The sequence below is a fragment of the Dromiciops gliroides genome, chromosome 2, assembly GCF_019393635.1.
Source record: "Dromiciops gliroides isolate mDroGli1 chromosome 2, mDroGli1.pri, whole genome shotgun sequence".
NCBI classification, from domain to species: Eukaryota; Metazoa; Chordata; class Mammalia; order Microbiotheria; family Microbiotheriidae; genus Dromiciops; species Dromiciops gliroides.
Genome location: NC_057862.1, coordinates 435,152,107 through 435,171,781, shown reverse-complemented (window position 1 = coordinate 435,171,781; position 19,675 = coordinate 435,152,107). Strand labels below are relative to the sequence as shown.

At 38.0% G+C, this 19,675-nt stretch overlaps 1 protein-coding gene across 1 annotated transcript in view; it reads right to left on the bottom strand.

Moving 5' to 3' along the window:
- EXD3 (exonuclease 3'-5' domain containing 3) overlaps nt 1–19,675 on the bottom strand; it is a 422,505-nt gene that overhangs the window by 313,140 nt on the left and 89,690 nt on the right. Inside the window, exon 3 of the mRNA XM_043985843.1 lies at nt 10,284–10,368. Coding sequence (XP_043841778.1) covers nt 10,284–10,317 — 34 coding nt within the window. The 5' untranslated portion in view covers nt 10,318–10,368. The remainder of the gene's footprint in view (nt 1–10,283; nt 10,369–19,675) is intronic.

Sequence of the window (19,675 nt, the reverse complement as noted above, 5' to 3'; positions counted from 1 at the left end):
AGGGATGGAAGGAATAAGAGAAGGATGGAATTTGGAACTCAAAACTTTAAATAAATGAATGAATAAATAAATAAATATATTAATTAATTAATTAATTAATTAGTAAAAAAAAGAATTATTTTGCCAGGGAAAAGGAAAATATTATGGAGATTAAAATGAAAGGTCATGGGGGCAACTAGGTGGCTCAGTGGATAGAGCACCGACCCTAGAGTCAGGAGTACCTGAGTTCAAATCCGGCCTCAGACACTTAACACTAGCTGTGTTTGAAATTTGATGGTGTTTTTGATGAAAAAACAAAAAAACACTATTAAGAAAGAATGTTGGGTTTGGAATCTGGATCTGAATCCTGCTTCTAATATTTACTAATTATGCAGCCATGTTTGTTAAGTCAATTAACCTCTCAGCATCAGTTTCCTCATCTGTAAAATGTATATAATACTATTTATCATACTTACAGAATTGTTATGAGGATCAAAAGGGATAATATATTTATACAAAGTGTTTTGTTAAATTTAATGTGATGTAAGTGTGAGTTATTATTAACATTGACTAAGGGATGTTTCCTTACTCATTAAGTTGGTTAGATTTAAATTGTTAGGCTCAGGGCAGCTAGGTGGCGCAGTAGATAGAGCACCGGCCCTGGATTCAGGAGAACCTGAATTCAAATCCAGCCTCAGACACTTAACATTTACTAGCTGTGTGACCCTGGGCAAGTCACTCAACCCCAACTGCCCCGCCCCCCAAAATTGTTACGCTCCATACAAAAAAAATCATAAGGGGTCTTCTTAGCAGGGTTCATATCAAAGATTATAGATATTAAATATTATCTATGCTTTGTTAATAGCAAAAACAAATCCCTAAACTCCCAGAACTCTAGCAGAAAACCTAGTCCCTCTTCCACAAGTAATAATTATGTAATAATATCTTTCCACTCAAGGGAAGTGAGAAACAACCTAAGGTTTCAGATAGGATGCTGAAATGGGAGACCCACCTGTAAAAGCCCACGCAAGAGTTAGGGTCTGGTTTCCCCAAATATTCCAAAGCATGTGTATGTATGTATATGTGGATGTAGTAGGAGAAGGTATGGGCCCTTTTAAAATTCAAACACCCCTGGGGCAGCTAGGTGGCATAGTGGATAGAGGACCTGAGTTCAAATCCACCCTCAGACACTTAATACTAGCTGTGTGACCCTTGGCAAGTCACTTAACCCCAATTGCCTCACAAAAACAAAAACAAAACAAAATTCAAACACCCCACTCCCAGACAGAGGAAGCCACTCTATGTCTCAGCAAAGAATGAGGCATCATGCACATTTGGGAACAAAAACAACTTTCACAATGGGGACTGTAACAGTTCTATTTTTAACATCATTTTATTGTAAACTAAAGGTTCTCTGTCCTATACTCAGTACTGAATATGGCAAAAACATCTTTTCTATGAAGTGGCCTAGTTCTTGTACAGTTTCTTATACACTCTAGGGATTTGGGCTACTTGAGACCTATGATGCAGTTTCAAGATAGTTTGTCATGTCCAAGCCATAGAAAGCCCAGTCCTAAGCTGAATCCTGCTAGAACCATACAGTTATCCTTACCTGACAATGCAAGGCAAAGATTCCTGGAAAAAAAACCAACAGGGATGTACTAATTACATAGAGGAAAAAAAGAAGCTTATTCAGATTCTTATGGTTGGTTCTCAGGGTGCTAAAGTAAGAAAACATGTGCTTGGAATACTTAAATAAGCTTCTATGAGGGTAAAGGAGAACTATTTTTGCATCCATAGTTGGACCCTTTATCAGTCCAAAATAAAAAAATCTTTGAATTCCGCTATATAAAAAGGGAAAGCTATTAGAACTACTCAGGAAAATTGGAAAAAATGCTCTAAAAACCTAATAATTAGAGAAATGGCAAATAAAAACAACTCTGAGTTACCATCTCACACCCATTAGGATTTACAGAACTGTCAAAAAAAGGAAAATGACAAATGCTAGAGATGCTGTGGGTGAATTAGTTCAGTCATTCTGAGAAGTAATTTTTAACTATGCCGAAAAAACTGGGCATACCCTTGGACCTAGTGATACCACTATGAAGTCTATACAATATAGAGATCAAAGAAAGTTGAGAATATTATGTTTGAAATCTAACTGTGATGACTAAAGAAGGACCCATATGTACAAAAATATTTACAGCAATTCTTTTTGTGGTTACAAAGAATTAGAAATTGAGGGAGTAAACATCAATTAGAGAACAGCATATGAATGTGATGGAATACTATTGTGCTGCAAGAAATGAGGAAGGGGGAGGGGAAGGGTCAAGATAGTAGATTAGAGGCAACCCAGCTGAACTCTCTCAACATTCCCCTTCAGACAACTTTAAAATAACTCCTCAGATCACATTTTGGAGCACCATAGCCAACAAAGGTCAGGGTGAAACATTTTTCCAGTTTAAGGAAACTTAGGTCATTAAGAAAAATGGTGTGACACCAGGGTGGAGGCCTGTCTGAAGCCCACACAAGCAGTGGCAGCAACAGTGGCTACAAGTAGTACCAACAGCTTCAGGAGTTCTCAGCTCAGAGATGGTAAAGGAGTCAGACAACCACTCAGATGCAGATTACAGGGGACCCTTTGCTGGCATTGGGTAGAGCTAATGCTGATTGGCAACTCTTTTGCCAATATACAGTTCTGGGTTAAAGTTCCAAGGCAGAGAGGAGTGCTGGGGGTTGGTCACAAGGGAGGAGAGGCCCTGGCCACAGTATCAAAGCAGAGAAGAGGACTAATGCGTGCAACTGTAGAAAACCAGGTACCCTTCCTTTACAAACACTAGAGCATAGACCAGGAAAGCAGTGACTACACCTTTCCCAGGATCACACTACCTTGGAAACACCAAAAACTTGCATATGTCCAGAAATATTCTCAAAACAGCAGCACAAAATAGCCTGAAACTTGGGACAGTGTCTCTCCACCTTGAAGTGAGCAGAGGCCAACTTTAATATAAAGTTCAAAGTCAAAAAATAGGCGGGGAAAAATGAGCAAACAACAACAATGAAAAAAAAAAGAATTTGGGCATAAAAAGTTACTACAGGTAGCTAGGTGGCACAGTGGATAAAGCACTGACCCTGGATTCAGGAGTACCTGAGTTCAAATCCAGCCTTAGACATTTGACACTTACTAGCTGTGTGATCCTGGGCAAGTCACTTAATTCCCATTGCCCACCCTAAAAAAAAAAAAAAGTTACAAAAGTGGCAGGGAAGACCAAGGCATAAACTTAGAAGAAGATAACACTACGAAAACAGCTACCCAAAAAAGCCTCAAATAAAAATGTTAATTCGATCAAACATAACAAGATTTCCTGGAAAAGTTAAAGGAAGAGATAGACTGGTAGAGGAAAAATTGGGCAAAAGAAATGAAAGTGATACAAGAAAATTATAGAAAAGTTAAAGGAAGAGATAAGACTGGTAGAGGAAAAATTGGACAAAAGAAATGAGAGTGATACAAGAAAATTATAGAAAGACAATTAACAGCTTGGTAAAGAAACATAAAAAAATACTGAAGAAAAAAGCACCTTAAAAATCAGAATTGGCCTAATGGTAAAAGGAGGCACAAAAATTCATCAAAGAAAGAAGTCCTTGAAAAGCAAAATAGATCAAAGGGAAAAAGTGGTACAAAATCTCTCTAAAGAAAATAATTCCTTAAAAATTAGAATTGGGCAAGAAAGCTAATGACTCCATGAGACCCCCAAGAAACAATGAAGTAGAGTAAAAGAAAAAAAAAGGAAAAAAAATGGAAGAAAAAGTAAAATATCTCATTGGAAAAACAACTGACCTAGAAAAGCAATCCAGGAGAGATCATTTAAGAAGTATTAAACTACCTGAAAGCCATAATCAAAAAAAAAAAAGAGCCGTGACATCATATTCCAAAAAATTATCAAAGAAAACTGGCTAGTACCTTAGATCCAGAAGGTAAAATAGAAGTGGAAAGAATCCACTGGTCACTTTTTTAATGTAATAAACATTTTTATTTATAGTTTTTGGTTCCAATTTTTATCCCTCCTTCCCTCCCTCCCGTCACTCCTACCTGAGGAGGCAAGCAATCAGCAAAGGGTTATATATGTATGATTATGTAAAATATTACACTGGTCAATTCTTGAAAGAGATGCCAAAATGACAACTCCAGGAATATTATAGCCAAATTGCAGAAATGTCAGGTCAAGGAGAAAATACTTCAAGCAGCCAAAAAGAAACAATTCAAATACCATGGATCCACAGTCAGGATCACACAAGATTTAGCAGCTTCCCTGTTAAAAGAGTGGGAGACTTAGAATATGATATTCCAGAAGACAAAAAAGCTAAGATTACTACCAAGACTAATTTACCCAACAAAACTGAATAGTCTTTCAGCGGGAAAATAGATATTTAATGAAAAAGAGTATTTTCAAGCATTCCTGATGAAAAGACCAGAGTTCAATAGAAAATCTGACATTCAAAGAGAAGCATGAAAAGGTAAACATGAAAGAGTAATCATAAGTATCTTAATAAAATTAAACTGCTTACATTCCTACATGGGAAGATGATGCATGTAATGCTTAAGAATTCTATCATTATTAGGGCAGTTAAAAGAAGTTTACATAGAAGGCATGTGTGTAAGTCCATTATGTTAAAAAGATCTCAAAAAAAAAAAGGGTGAGAAAGAGGAATGCACTGGGAGAAGTGGGAAGGGAGAGATAGAATAGGGAAAATTCTCTCATGTAAGAGAGGTGCACACCAAAGAGTTTTTAGAATGGAAGGGAAAATGACTGGGGTGGTGGGGTGGTGGCAGGCAAATGACCACTCTCAATGGTGGGGATATATATATATGTGTGTGTGTGTGTGTACATATGGACATACTCTCAGTTATGTATAGAAATGTAACTTACCCAATAGAGAAATAGGTGGGAAAAGGGATAAAGAAAGAAGTGGGGGATGGGAACAATAAAAGGGAGGACAGAGTAAAGGAGGCAATGGTTAGAAGTGAAATAGACAAAAAGAAAAAAGAAAAAAAAGAAAAGAAGTGAAATAGACTTTTGAGGAAGGACAGGATAAAAAGAGAGAGAATAAGAAAAGAAGAAAATGGGATGGATAGAAAAACATAGTAATTCAGGGGCAGCTAGGTGGCTCAGTGGATAGAGCACCAGCCCTGGAGTCAGGAGGACCTGAGTTCAAATCTGGCCTCAGACACTTAACAGTTACTAGCTGTGTGACCCTGGGCAAGTCACTTAACCCCAACTGCCTCGCTAAAAAAAAAAGAGAAAAACACAGTAATTCTAACTATGAATGTGAATGGAATGAGTTCACCCATAAATCAGAAGTAGATAGCAGAATGGATTTTAATATGTTTCAATTAAACTATAAAGAATCAGGAGTAATAATCATGATCTTAAACAAGCCAAAAGCAAAAAAAGACCCAATTAAAACATACCATAGACAATGAAGTAATATCATAAAAAATTTATAGCAAGTTTCTCTGATAAAGGAATTCTCAAACATATATATTGAATATAGATCTGAGTCAAGTTTATAAAAATAAGAGCCATTCCCCAAGTAATAAATGGTCAAAGGATATAAACAGGCAATTTTCAGAAGAAGATAATCAAAGCTATCTATAGTCATATAAAAAAGCTCTAAATCACTATTGATTAGAGAAAGCCAAATTAAAACAGCTCTGAGGTATCACTTCACACCTATAAGAAATGACAAATGTGGAAGAAATGAGGAAAAAACAGATGGAGTAGTGAACTGGTCCAACCATTCTGAAGAAAAGTTTAGAACTAGACCCAAAGGACTATAATACCATTCCTACCTTTTGAGCCAGCAATACCACTACTAGGTGTATATCCTAAACAGATTAAAAAAAAAAAAAAGGAAAGGACCTAGATGTACAAAAATAATTATAGTAATTCCTTTTGTGGAGGCAAAGAATTGCAAATCAAGGTGATGCTCATCATTTGAGGAATGGCTGAACAAATAATAGCATATGATTATTATGGAGTACTATTTTGCTATGGGAAATGACAAGGGGGGTGGTTTCAGAAAAACATGGGAAGACCTATATGAACTAATGCAAAGTGAAGCGAGAAGAACTGGAAGATCACTGTGCACAGTAACAGCAATGTTGTAATGATGATCAACTATGAAAGACTTGGCTCCTCTGAGCAACACAATGATCCCAGACAATTTCAAAGGACTCATGATGAAAAAACGCTATCCACCTGAATTTTAAAATCAAAAAAGAGCTACACCAGAAAGAATTAAATCCCCTTTCAATCTCCCCTTATTCTCCCTTGTCACTGAACAATTGGTGGGTCACAGTTTCAGAAGCAAAGACTTCATCCTCCAAAGAGGAGTTCCCTCGAGGACACTGTTGACCAGATACTACACAGAGGCTGCAAATCTGGGCTAAGTTTGGCCTGTGGCCCTTTGTGTTCTGAATAAATAAAAATGATGTCCAAAATTGCTATTCCCTTTTTCCTTTCTGGCAAGATTATTAAAAAATGCTATTGTATCGAGACCAAAAATGTCTGGTGCTACTGGGGCAAGATGACTTATTGTGGTATGTAACTTTAAACTATAAAGAGAAAAAAAAATGAATTCCTCCTCAAGTCCACCCACACCATATTTTTTAATCTGTATTTCTCCATCCTCATTACAGATTCTCTGAATTGTTTGTTCCAACCCAGTGAAATTCTCCATCCGATTCACTACTTATGGGACTCCTGAACCAACCTAACAGCTAAAGGAAAGGAAGGACACTATAATTTGGGGAAAGATTAAACCATTTTTCCTGTAATAGAGCTGGCCTGGTGACATTTTTCTCAGGATAAAGGAAAGCCAAGGTTGTTGCCCTCCCTCTCCCTCTCTTGTAGACAGGAAGGAAGTGCTGGCAGAGACCCCTCTTGGCTTCCTGTCCACTTCTGAACACATTTCCAGACACTACCTTCTCCATCATCCATCACCCAGTCCAGCCAAACAATAACTACAAAATGAAGGGGAAACACACATTTCACATAAACACCTCGAGGCCACAGGATCCCAAACTACTACAATTCACATAGTTAAATTTTACTGTTAAACTCCATCTAACAAGGTTTTATTCCAGGCTTCTTTTTCCTCACAATTAAATAACAGCCTCTATAATTCATCTTCCCAGATACACTTTTGAAAAATTAAGAACTGATTTCAATTTTACTAAATGGACCATATTGAGTATGTGGGAGTATTGTAGTCAGGAAGAGGAAAGGAGGGTGGCCATTTTTAGTGAGAATGGAGCACTACCAAGAAGTCAAAAGTTGTAGATGTCAGTCTTAGTTTCCCAACCCTTTAGATGAACTACACATCCTCTCGCTTTATGCTTCTCAGGTTCAATGGTACGACTGACTACAATAGAAGACATGAGTTATGGAAATAGGAACAAGAGTAGAAGACATGCATAGCAATTCAAAAGGAGAAGTGGGAAGAGAGCTGGAAAGAACATTTAGGACCTCAGTTATCTATATACGAATGTTTGCAGATAATAAAAAAATTTGAAGTTTTAACATAGGATATAAATATGATCTCAGAAGTATCACTGAAATTTGGTGGGATGGGACTCATAACTGGGATATACAATGAAGAGGTGACCTTACTTAAAGGAAACCTATCCAACAGAAGGGACATAGTAGCAGCACATGTAAAGAAAATAAATACCTGCATGGAAATTCAAGTAAGAGTTCATTGGAGAGTATTAGGTGAAAATAAGAGACACAAACAGACATGTTGTTATGCTAGAAATATCCTACTGTCTGACCAGATGCAGGATATAGATGATATTTTCCTAATATAAATGATAAAAACTGAGACAGAATCAAGATATTGTAGTGACTGGGGGACTTCAATTACCTTCAGATCTACTATAAGTTTCAGAACATCTGATAAATTCTTCGCTTGTCCTACTGACAATTTTATCTCTCAAAAGGCAAAGGAAGTAAGAAGGAGAAATGCTATTCTGGATTTAATTCTGACCAAGGAAGAATTGGCTGGCAAAATGAAATCTTGCAAGAACTATGTCATCTTAAGAGTTTATAATAGCCAACGACAATTATACTAGGTACAGTCTGGCATGTGCTTTTTTATATTTTTGAGCAAAAATTTCAAAAGGTTCAGAAAAAAACAAATGGATGTTTCCATCCCCTCTCAAAGGGAAAATGGATCAAGAAGAACAGGAGGCTCTCAAAATGAAATTCTGACGACTCAAGTCATTCCTTCATTTGACAATAATTTATTAAGTATCCTACTATATGCTAAGAACTGGGATACAAAGACAGATAGAAGAAAGGAAGGAAAGAAAGAAGGAAGGAAGGAAGGGAGAAAGGAAGAGAGGGAGGAAGAAACAAATAAATGAAAGAGCTCCTGTGGTCAAGATACTTACACAAGAAAGGAAAATAACATGAATACAGATAAGTAAATGAGATAATATCTATAAACTGCTTGACACAGTGCCTGGCATAAGAGGTGCTACATAAATGCTAGCTATGATAATAATAATCATTATATACAAAATATATATGAAATAAATAAAAAGTAATTTCAGAAATCCTAGTACCTGGGGGGACTAGAAGGAAAGAATCAGAATAGGTCTCATATAGGAGATGTCTATTCTAAGAGGCGAAAGTTAGAAGGGTATATTTCAGTCATGAGAGATCACCAGATCTAAAGCTTGAAGATAGGAGATGGAATGTTGGGTAAAAGGATCAGCAAGAAGACAAGTGTGGATATAAAACAGAACTAGAGAAGGAGATTAAATGCAATAAGTCTAGAAAAATAGGCTGGAACCAGGTTGCAAAGGGCTTTAAATGTCAAACAGAGGTACTTATATTTTATCCTTTGGGCAAATAGGAGCCCTTGGTGCTCCTTGAGCAAGGGTGTCACATAGTTATAAATATGGATGCACAGGAAACTCTTTGATTAGTCTGAAAAAGCTAAAAGAACATGGACAAAAAAATGGAAATTAGGATTCATAACTAAGAACAACCAAATAGGATCATTAGACTAACAGAGTAGGGAAAAGACAAAGACAATACCTGATTTTCAACAAGACATTTGACAAATTGCCTCATGATATCCTTCCTTACAAGCATGTCATCTGTGCATGAGGAAATGAATGTCACATCTATTTCACCAATTTTGAATTTATTTTATTTTATTTTCTTAGATTTAAAAAAATCTACACTGTCATTTTTTTGATAATTTAAACTCAGCTGGTTTAAGAACTAAATGATTGTTAATTACAGTATAATCCAATCAATCCAATCTCTATGAAATTATAAAATATTATTCAGTGTGATGTTGTCTCTCTTGCTGTATGTACGTCCTCATATACGAAAATTGGTTTCCTAAATGGCTCCTGAATGGCTACATCTGTAAAATCTCCTCTGCTCCAGTACTCAGAACCCGTTTGTATCCAAGCTCTACTCAGTTCCAATGTATCACAGATTTAGATTCTTATGTGGGGTGGTGTTTTTATTTTTTAATTAGCTAAAGCTGTGTTTATCAGCACTTTCTTATAGAAAGCAGGCCAGAAATTGTGAGATCCCAATCCAAGTCTATTAATGACTCCCTATGAAAGTCAGAGAAAGTTAACTTGACCCCTATGTTCTACAAGTACTACATCTCTATTTGCTTATAGAGGCTAGTAAACTTTCATAGTGAAGAGAATGTTTCCTATTTTCCCTCTTTGAACTTGGATTGAGGATGGAAGGAGCAGAGTGAAGAGGAGGAATTATGATATAACATTGGTAAACACTTAGAAGTAAAAATCAGCAGCCAGTAGGCAATCCTCTCTAAATGAGTTTGTCTAAAGTAACTAAAGCATTTGTTCACACACATTCCTGGATACTGATATAAATTAGTGATCAAAAACTCCAACCATTCAGACAAACCTCTTTTAAAAAATGAGCAAAGTTTTCCCCATTCTTGATTCATAATAGAATATTTTATAGTCAACCAGCCAATCACACTTACTGATTATATACTGTATACAGAGAGTGATGTCTCAGACAAAAATGGGGTGTGAACTAACAGGATGAGAGCCCTCTGAACAAATAAAAAGAGCTATACAAAAGCAAAGCATCACTATTATTCAAAAGAAACAAAGAATGGAGCAGGCCCCTCCTCTCAAGGAGCTTACAATCTAGTTGGGGGAAAATTATGTCTCCCACACAAGAAAAAACCTTAAAAACATTTACAAGTGAGAAGATTAGTACAGAAGAGAAACTTACCCACACTCTCTCTGGTACTGCTTTCCTGGTCCATTGGTATGGTGTGCACCAATGCAAAATGGTAGTATGCACTTCAAATAAAAGACTAGGAAAGAAAAAAAATACAATTATTTCCCTTCACATGCATATACATGCAAAGAAAGGCCCTTAAGTCTCAAGCAAAGTTTATGTTAAGCACCTCTCAATCCATTAAAAACCCAAGTTGGCTCCCACTCCACCATAGCTAAAGCTTTCAGAGATCCTACACACTACCGGTGAAACAGTAATGCTACAATGTAGCACAATGTCAATCAACAAGTATTTATTAAGCACCTACTATATGCAAGGCACTGTGCCAGGCAAGAGGGAATAAAAATACAAAAATGAAGCAGTCCCTACTCTCACGGAGCTTACATTATATTGGGAAGGCAATAAGTACATGTATACATATATATATATATACACACACACACACATATATACATATATGTATACACAGAACAGAGAGAGACAAAGAGAGACAGAGAGAGTAAATACAAATAAATACAAAATCATTAAATAATAAAAATGGCTAGCATTTATATAGCGCTTTATGGCTTACAAAGTACTTTACATATGTTATGTCATTAGATTCTCACAAAAATCCTGTCAGGTAGATGCAATTATCATCCCCATTTTACAGATGAAGAAACTGAAGCTGAGAGAGGTTAAAAAACTTGCCCAATGTCACATTGCCCATGTCTACAGAAGGATTAGAACTCAGGTCTATCTGATTCCAAGTCTAGCACTCTGTATACTACACCACCTAGTTGCCTCTATACAAGATAGTGTGAGAAGAAAGGAACTAGTAGTTTGTAAAGATTCCCCAAAGGAATCATGTAGATGATGGTACTTGGGCTGCATCTTAAAGGAAGAGAGGAATTCTGTGAGGCAGAATTCAGGAGGAAGTACATTCCAGGCATGGAGGTCATCCAGAACAAGGACATGGAAATAGAAGAAACAGAGAAGGCCAGTTTGGATGCATCAAAGAGTGTGGAAGGGAGAGTAATGTACAGGAGAGTTGGAAAGATAGATTGAGATGAGGTTATAAGTGTCTTGAAAAGCTAGACAGAAGAGTTTGTGTTTTATCCTAGAGGCAAGAGAAAGCCTTTGAAGTTGTGTAAGAGGAGTGACAAAGTCAGATCTATGCTAAAGGAAAAAAATCACTTTGGCATCAGTGTGGAGGATGAATTGGAGTGAGAAGAGATGAGACAAAGAGACCAATTAAGAAACCATAGCTATAATTAAGGTACAAAGTGATGAGAGCCCAAACTATGTTGGCAAACCTGTGAATAGAGAGAAGGAATTGGATGCAAGAGATATTGTACAGGTAGAAACAGCAGGATTTAGTAACTGACTGGATATTTGGGGTGAGGGTAACCCAATCCTATTACTCCCTAAATGTTGAATCAACATTAATGCAACATGGAATGTCACAAAACTCCAATTTGAAGGAATTTCAGCTAAAATATGACTAATGTTGCTTATGATTGTGATGACTGGTTATAACTTTCTGTCTTAGTCTGGCAAACTCGGGGGAAACAAGGATTTTGCTGCTGTCAGAGGAGATGGAATACAAAATGCAATGGGGAACAGAACATTAAGAACAGACTCAAAGTAGAAAAGGGAAGTTAGAGAATAGCTGAGATCAGAAAGCTTTCTAAGAAGCTAGGCAAAAAACAAGGAATAAAGTATTTCCCAGTAGGTTACTTTCAAGAGCTGTTTCCTTCCTCAGTTGGCTACACTGTGGGAGCGAGAGAAGACTGTCATTGCCTCTAAAAGGAGTCTGTTTCAGTTCAAATGCTGCTGAGGATAAAACCCTTTCTACAATGTTACTTGGAAAAAGCTTCCTGACTAACCTCAGCAACTCTGCTAATTTCCCAGGCTGCCTCCCTGTCCTGTGGCTACCCACACTTTATCAGAATTGCTCATCCTTTGTTTTTCAACCAGGAAATGGAGGAAGAGTCTGGGGAAAGTCGGGGGAAGGATTGCTGGTCTCAAGCTAGAATTTTATAAAGACTCAAATAGACGAAACAGGTAGGAATACCTTAATTCTGAGCTTTAAAAGATTAGGAGGGAAATGAAATGCCATCAATCCTCGACTGTGTAGATGTGAGAAGTATGATAGTGAAGTAAAAGGAGCAAACAGTTCACAATTGAATTTAAAAGAGTCAAAGAAGTACTAAGTTATTTCTGAATGCATGAAGGCTTTTTCTACTATCTCACTAAGGAGGTGCGAGTCCTCGAAGTGGTCCAGTAGTCAAGGCTCACAGATTAAGAGATGTTGGATATCCTGAATCCTCCTGGAGTGTTAGCTGCAAATGGCTAAGATGAGATTGGCCATGGTTAATGTCAGGTCTCATTCATATCAACTATGAAGCTACAATGCCATCAGAAGTTTTGCCTCCTTGGTTAACCCCTCCCCAATCAGATCCTGCCTTTACTCTGTGTAACCTAAGCCTCTGGACACTCTTTTACTACCCCATACATGTGTTTTCATCAATATACTGCTTTCTAAGTTTTCTTATATTCCAAATCCACTATAATTCTCCCTGTTCTGTAGTCAATCCATATTTTTTCATCTTGTTTCTACAACAAAACTGTAAACTCCCTGAGAGCAAGGACTGAACTCTTTCTTTTTTGATCTCTTCCAGTGTCTAGAAATATTTGTTCTCATAAAAAACTAACTTAAAACAAAACAGAACCTTTTATAAACTCAACAGAACCATAAAACACTAAAATCTAATGTTAGATTCTTTCATATTAGCAAATATCCTTTGGCTGAAAACTCGCACTAAAAGGAACCAGTTGAATGGTGTTTTGAAATCAGAAACGGAACTGGAGCAGCTCTCCACTCATCACCTCTTTAGCTGCTGGTCAGAGCCCAAGGCTCCAGTCCTAACATCTGTCTGAGCACAGCTCCAGGCTCCACCAAAACTGAAGATATTTTTTCCTTAGCAAGTAGCCTACCCTGTTTGCCCTAGGTAGCCCATCAATGCCTTTGTTTCTAGTCATTGGCTAAGAGTTCCTTGCCATTGGTTAAGAAATCTAATTCCAGGATCTTTCTTCTTCAGATTGTCAAGGTTTCTTATAAAACATAAAGAGAAGAACTCAAAAATTATTTGAACTGGGGCAGCTAGGTGGCTCAGTAGATAGAGCACCAGCCCTGGAGTCAGGAGTACCTGAGTTCAAATCTGGCCTCAGACACTTAACACTTACTAGCTGTGTGACCCTGGGCAAGTCACTTAACCCCAACTGCCTCACTTAAAAAAAAAATATTTGAGCTGAAATGTGTTTTCTTACTTGTTAACCAATATAGGAAATTAGAACGTTGATTTTGGTATGCACAGATCACAGCATCATAGGTTTAGAGCTAAAATGGACCTTAGAAATCAACTAATTCAGTCACCTTATTTTACAGAAGAGGTGTGAGGCCAATAAAGATTAATAAATATTATGAGGCCACTTAGGTAGCATGTGGCAGCACCAGAATGGTTAATATGCGCAGATATAAGCGTCAATGCCTCAGTCCAGCCAAACTGGGGAACGGGTGTCAGGGCAAAGGAAGAGAAAAGGGAGCCAGTTCCCTTCCTTAAGCTTCACAACCCTGAGACTAATAGTAGATGTCTACGTCAATGCAGGAGGAATTGGCTACTGGTTTCCGTGTTCTTCCCCCTTTCCTGGAGTGCCGAGACTAAGCCCTCAATGCAATAACGTGGAAAGAAGGTAAACCTGGATATCCTTATCCAGGGCTATGATGAGCCAATTTCACTCCAGAATAAAGTGGCTGGGATAGAGAGGCCTTTTCCTAATGGGAATATATCCAGGTTTAAAGATATAGGACAGCTACTAAGCAATATTTTAAACTTACTTATGAAATACCACCAATTATCCAGTATAGACAATTAGACAAATTTTGTCCATGTGCTATGCACAAAATCTCCTTGGCCTTCAATCAAGGGTCTGACTAGTACTTTTGTCATAACACCTGTCTACCGAATTTTGTTTTTTAAAAAAAGAGGCTATATTCCCTAAAAACTTCTAGCCGGGGGCAGCTAGGTGGCGCAGTGGATAGAGCACTGGCCCTGGAGTCAGGAGTACCTGAGTTCAAATCCGGCCTCAGACACTTAATACTTACTAGCTGTGTGACCCTGGGCAAGTCACTTAACCCCAAATGCCTCACTAAAAAAACCCAAAAAACTTCTAGCCTAAAAAAACTTCAGTCTAAGATGGTACTAAGTATAAATAATAACAGTGCTAATTTAAATAGTTTTATATTTAGAATGTACATGAGGGCTGGCTGATAGCAGATAGTAGAGTCTCTTGGCTCTCAGAAGCCCCTTTGTCAGGAAAGGAAGGAGGACCAAGGCAAAGTCAATGGTGATGGTGTCGGGGTTCAGCTCAGAGAGAGCTCTTTAACTAATCATAGTTTTCCCCATGGTCCTAGCTTGACATTCTAAGGAATGCCACTTATTGTTCAGTACTGTTCCCCTCCCCACCCAGCCCCCAGTCATTCTGCAGTTTTTCAAGTCACTGACAATAAACTGTTATGTCTCATAATTCAAGAAATGGAAAGATTCTTGGCAGAAGGGAATTGCTTTAGGCACCGCTCCCATTTTTGAAAGTAGCAAAAATCGTAATTTCTCTTTCTTTATTGTTAGTTTCCTCCCCAATTCCCTTTTTAAAAAGCCCACTTGTGTTGTTTTTTTACATCACATTAAAGTAGCTCAAGTTCCTGATAAATGTTAAATTTAGCTCAACAATTTAGTATGAAGTGGGTCTTCTTTCTTTCTTGTTTTCACGTCTGCTGGGTTTATTTTGGTATTTGAATTGGCTATAGCTGTTTAGAGTGAATGTGTATCAGGGGACACAATCAGAAGCTGAGTCTTGTAACTAAAGAGAAGTAGGTAAGTTGCCAGCTGTTTCAACAGACCTAAATGCCCTTGATCTTCCACCAATTCAGCACTTCAAGACTTTATATTACTTAGGTAAGTGAAAGGAGGCATGTCCCTACTCTGTCCCAAGGACTCCCAGAGGAATGGGCCTAAAGGTCAGCAGTAGACATCTTGTAAAGTTAATTTGCAGAGGACAGCACAAGAAAAGCAAAGGAGCCAAAAGATGTCTCATCATATTATTTTAATAATCTCTCAAAACCATTCACATTCTACCACCAGCTACTAAACAAGTGTCAAGTTTCCCAGATCTGCCATTACAACAGTGTAGTTCCTGCCATAACAGGTTTGAGGCTCCTAAAAATAAATAAATAAATAAAACAAAGCACCACCCACATAAAACCAGAATACGTGGCACAGTATTTATTTTAATGGGCTCTTCAGAAATCTAATTAACTGCAGCCTTCTGAATAATTGGCTTCGCTACTTCTGATGTAATAACTAAACCACTTACTTTAGAACTGGATCAAAATCAAGCTAACTTTCTGTGGACAGGCAGGCTTTTTATCTGCCAAGGCCTGTCTGATTTCCAAGATGCAATGGTAGCCGGCATACCAGGATGGAGGCAGTCTTCTCGAGCACTCTGTTAGAGGATCTGTTTTATGCTTTCCACTTGAACAAGGGAAAGCCCAAACTCTTATGTGACTCCAACACCAATCCATTCCCATTTCCTACACTGGGTTTAGATCTTAAGTAGCTAACATTTCTACTAACACATGAGGAAAACTTTTTCTAAGTTTCACTTCCAGTAAACTTATACAAGTAGTTCAGTTACACTTCCATGGCTCTTCATTATCTATAGGATAAAATATAATGCTCATCAACATGGCATTGAAGGTCTAGCCCCGAACCACCTTTCCAAGTTTTCCTCTCCTCCTTTATGTGCCCTTCCTGCTAGCCAAAATGGTCTATCCAGACCAACACATTTCACTCCAAACATGTTTTGTGCCTTCACACCTTAGGGGCTTTGATCAAGCTATTCCTTCTACTTGAAATGCCCTTCCTACTACCTCTCTATATAACTCCTAAAATCAATTAACAAGCATTTATACTAGCTGTGTGACCCTGGGCAAGTCACTTAACCCCAACTGCCCCCCCCCCCACACAAACAAAAAAACCAAGCATTTTTTAAGTTCCTACAATGTTCCAGGTTGTGTTAAGGTCTGGGGATACAAAGTAAAAAATGAAATACTCTCTACCCTCAAGGAGCTTACATTCTATCAAGGCCGACAGCGTGCACATAAACATGCAAAATAAATATGAGATCATTTTGGTCAGGGGGCACTAGTCACTGAGAGGATCAGGAAGGGTTTACCATTCTAAGTGACAGTTGAACTGAGCTTTGAAGGAAATTAGGGAGTCTAGGAGGTGGAGGTGGGGAGAAAGAGGCCTATGTCTCTTAGAGACAACAGATCAAGGGAAACATGTAAGGAACAGCAAGGCCATTTTGTCTGGCCCATAAGGAGTAATGTCCCCACCTTAAAGGGTCCAACTTAAGTTCTACTATTCTTGTATGGTATTCCCTGACTAACTCAGGCCAAAGAGATCTTTCTCCTCCTCTGAAACCCTACAGCCTTTGCTAGTTGTACGAATCATTGTGCTCTTATGTTACTCTATATAGTTAATTATCTTTTTAAATGTGTCTGTGAATCCTCTACCCTAAGCAAGCTATAATGTCTTTGAAAGACAGAACAATGGTTTATATATTCACAGTGCCCACCACAAGGTCTTGTACATGGTAGGTGATCAGTAAATGTTGATTAAACTGGGATGAATTATGGGGGAAAGAGAGAAGAAAAAGAAAAGATATGAAAAGTTATTGGATGCATTTCATATGAATCATCTTGAAAAGGACAGACTGATCAGCATTTTTTTCTTTGATTAATCTCTAATTAAGAAGAGCATAAACCAAAAAGCTAAATAGCACAATCCTTTCTACTGAAGGTCTGATAGGAAATACTGTCTAAGATTTCACAAGCAATAATCAAGTGTCCACTAGAAATACAACCTTCTACTGAGTATGAATAAGTGTTGTTCAGCTGAATGACTTTTCCTTTTGAGGAGAGGATTAAGAGGCCTGCGCTACAGAGGAAAGTCCCAGAAGAGATGTGCTCCAACCCAGATGGTCACTTACTTGTGGCAAGAGGATATCTGAAGGCTTGCTGATTTAAAGCTGCATGTTATGGAACAGAACACTTCATAATTACACAGCTATTTTCACGTATTTTATAATTTACATGAAACATTTGCTTTTCTTTATAAACTAAGATTCCCCTACTCTGTTGTCACTCCTGTCAGTAAGAAAAAGGACTTGAGCTGTGTCTCCAGTCATGAAGCTGAACTGTACTGACCCATTCAGTCACATTTTCATCCACTGCTGTGAGCTTGGGAGTCATGATAGAGTGAAAAGAGAACTGGGTCTGGAGTGAGAAGACATGGTTTCAAATCCTGGCCTAATCTATTATAAGCTATATATAGGGTTGTTTGTTTGTTTTTGGTTTTTTTTGCGGGGCAATGGGGGTTAAGTGACTTGCCCAGGGTCACACAGCTAGTAAGTGTCAAGTGTCTGAGGTTGAATTTGAACTCAGGTACTCCTGAATCCAGGGCCAGCGCTTTAACCACTGCGCCATCTAGCTGCCCCAAGCTATATGTATTTTAACAGAGATTTGTGTACACACATACAGATTCAAATGTCAAGGCAGAGTGGAAGGGACACTGGATTTAGAATCAAAGGAGCTGGGTGAGAATTCTGACTAAGCTTTTGACTTCTCCAGATACATAGCATGTCACTTAAGCCTGCTGAGCTTGCCTTTCAATTGTAAAAAGAGAGGGTGGGACCAGATGATATCTAAAGGTCCTTTTACCTCTAAATTCTGTGATTCTATTTGAAACTAAACCAACAAATGAGAGAGTCTTATGGGCATTGAGACTTTGAGGAAGTCCAAGTATAACATTTTAAATAACATGAGTTGTATTTGCCCCATAGGCATGGATATGCTACTGCTTTGGTACAAAATACAATGTATATTTCAGTGAAGGTGAAATAATTTCAGAAGCATCTGTTTTTTATAGGAAGTTACATACATTAGAACATTCAGTTTAGAGGAATTTTTTTTTTAAAAGACCTTTTTGTGGTGCAGTGCTAGGTGGTGCAGTGGATGGAGCACCAGCCCTGGAGTGAGGAGGACCTGAGGTCAAATCCAGACACTTCATACTTACTAGTTGTGTAACCCTGGGCAAGTCACTTGACCCCAATTGCCTCACCAAAAAGAAAAAAAAAAAAAGACCTTTTTGTAATTAAAGTTAGGCCAAAAAGAAAAAAACCCAACCAATAACAAGGAGATATATTTTCACTAAAGGTGTTGGCCATTGTTAGGGAGGATATCCAGCTGAGAGTCCAAATAATTATAGTTAGTGATGTCCTCTAGATGTTCCCATTACGAACTGAAAGCAGCTATCACTACTAAAAGAGGTCCATCGCTACTAAAAAAGAGTTCAGCCTAACTATACACACAGGCAAAACCAAGTCGATGAAGATCACTTATTATGATATTCAGTCCAACACACAACTCTTGGAGCTGATTCATCAGAGCACATATCAAGGACAAACACTTTGGAAAGATAATGAGTTGGGCCCAGAACTGAATGGGAGAAACAGTGGAGGCTGCACTAATTTTGGTCAGTTATACAGTGCTATTAATGACCCTAAGCTTCTCCCTGAAGCAAAGCTCATCTATTCAACAACAATATTTTTCCAGTGATGCTATATGGCTGTGAATCATGGAATACCATAGTCTCCAATGAATTAAAATAGTGGCCGCCCAAAAAACAATGAAGAGATTCATTGTGGGTGGGAGAAGTCTATAATACACTACCAATAAAAAATTGTACAAGATAGCAAAAAGGATGTCAAAAGTGCGGTGTATGAGCAGAAAAGAAGATGGACCAGCCACGCAGCAAGAATGAAGGATAACTGATAGCCTACATGCTCTGTCAATAGCCATGCAAAATTGAGAAATGAAGAAGAAAGCCCATAGATCACTTGGTACACCCCTTGTGGAGCATTTACAGGAAGAAACAGACAAGAGTTGCGCAGGATGAGAAGTTGTGTTGTGATTTGCATCTTTAGGGGGAGTACCCACATCCACGACATCACAAAACCATTTAAGTATGGAAGTAATTAATGTGGAGAGCTAAAAATCTTTAAATCAACCATGCAGTTATCTATCTTAAGGCACAATGTGGGACTGCACTCCAAGTTATAATTTTCTGGCAGTGTGTTCTTCTGCAAGTGTCACAAAATGATAGAAAGCAGCCCATGTACACAGTTGATTTTGAAGTTGTTTGGTTAACAACTGGCAATTTACAAGCTAAAATGTGAATTCTGAGAACAGTAACATATGCACACTAAGCCAAAGCAGT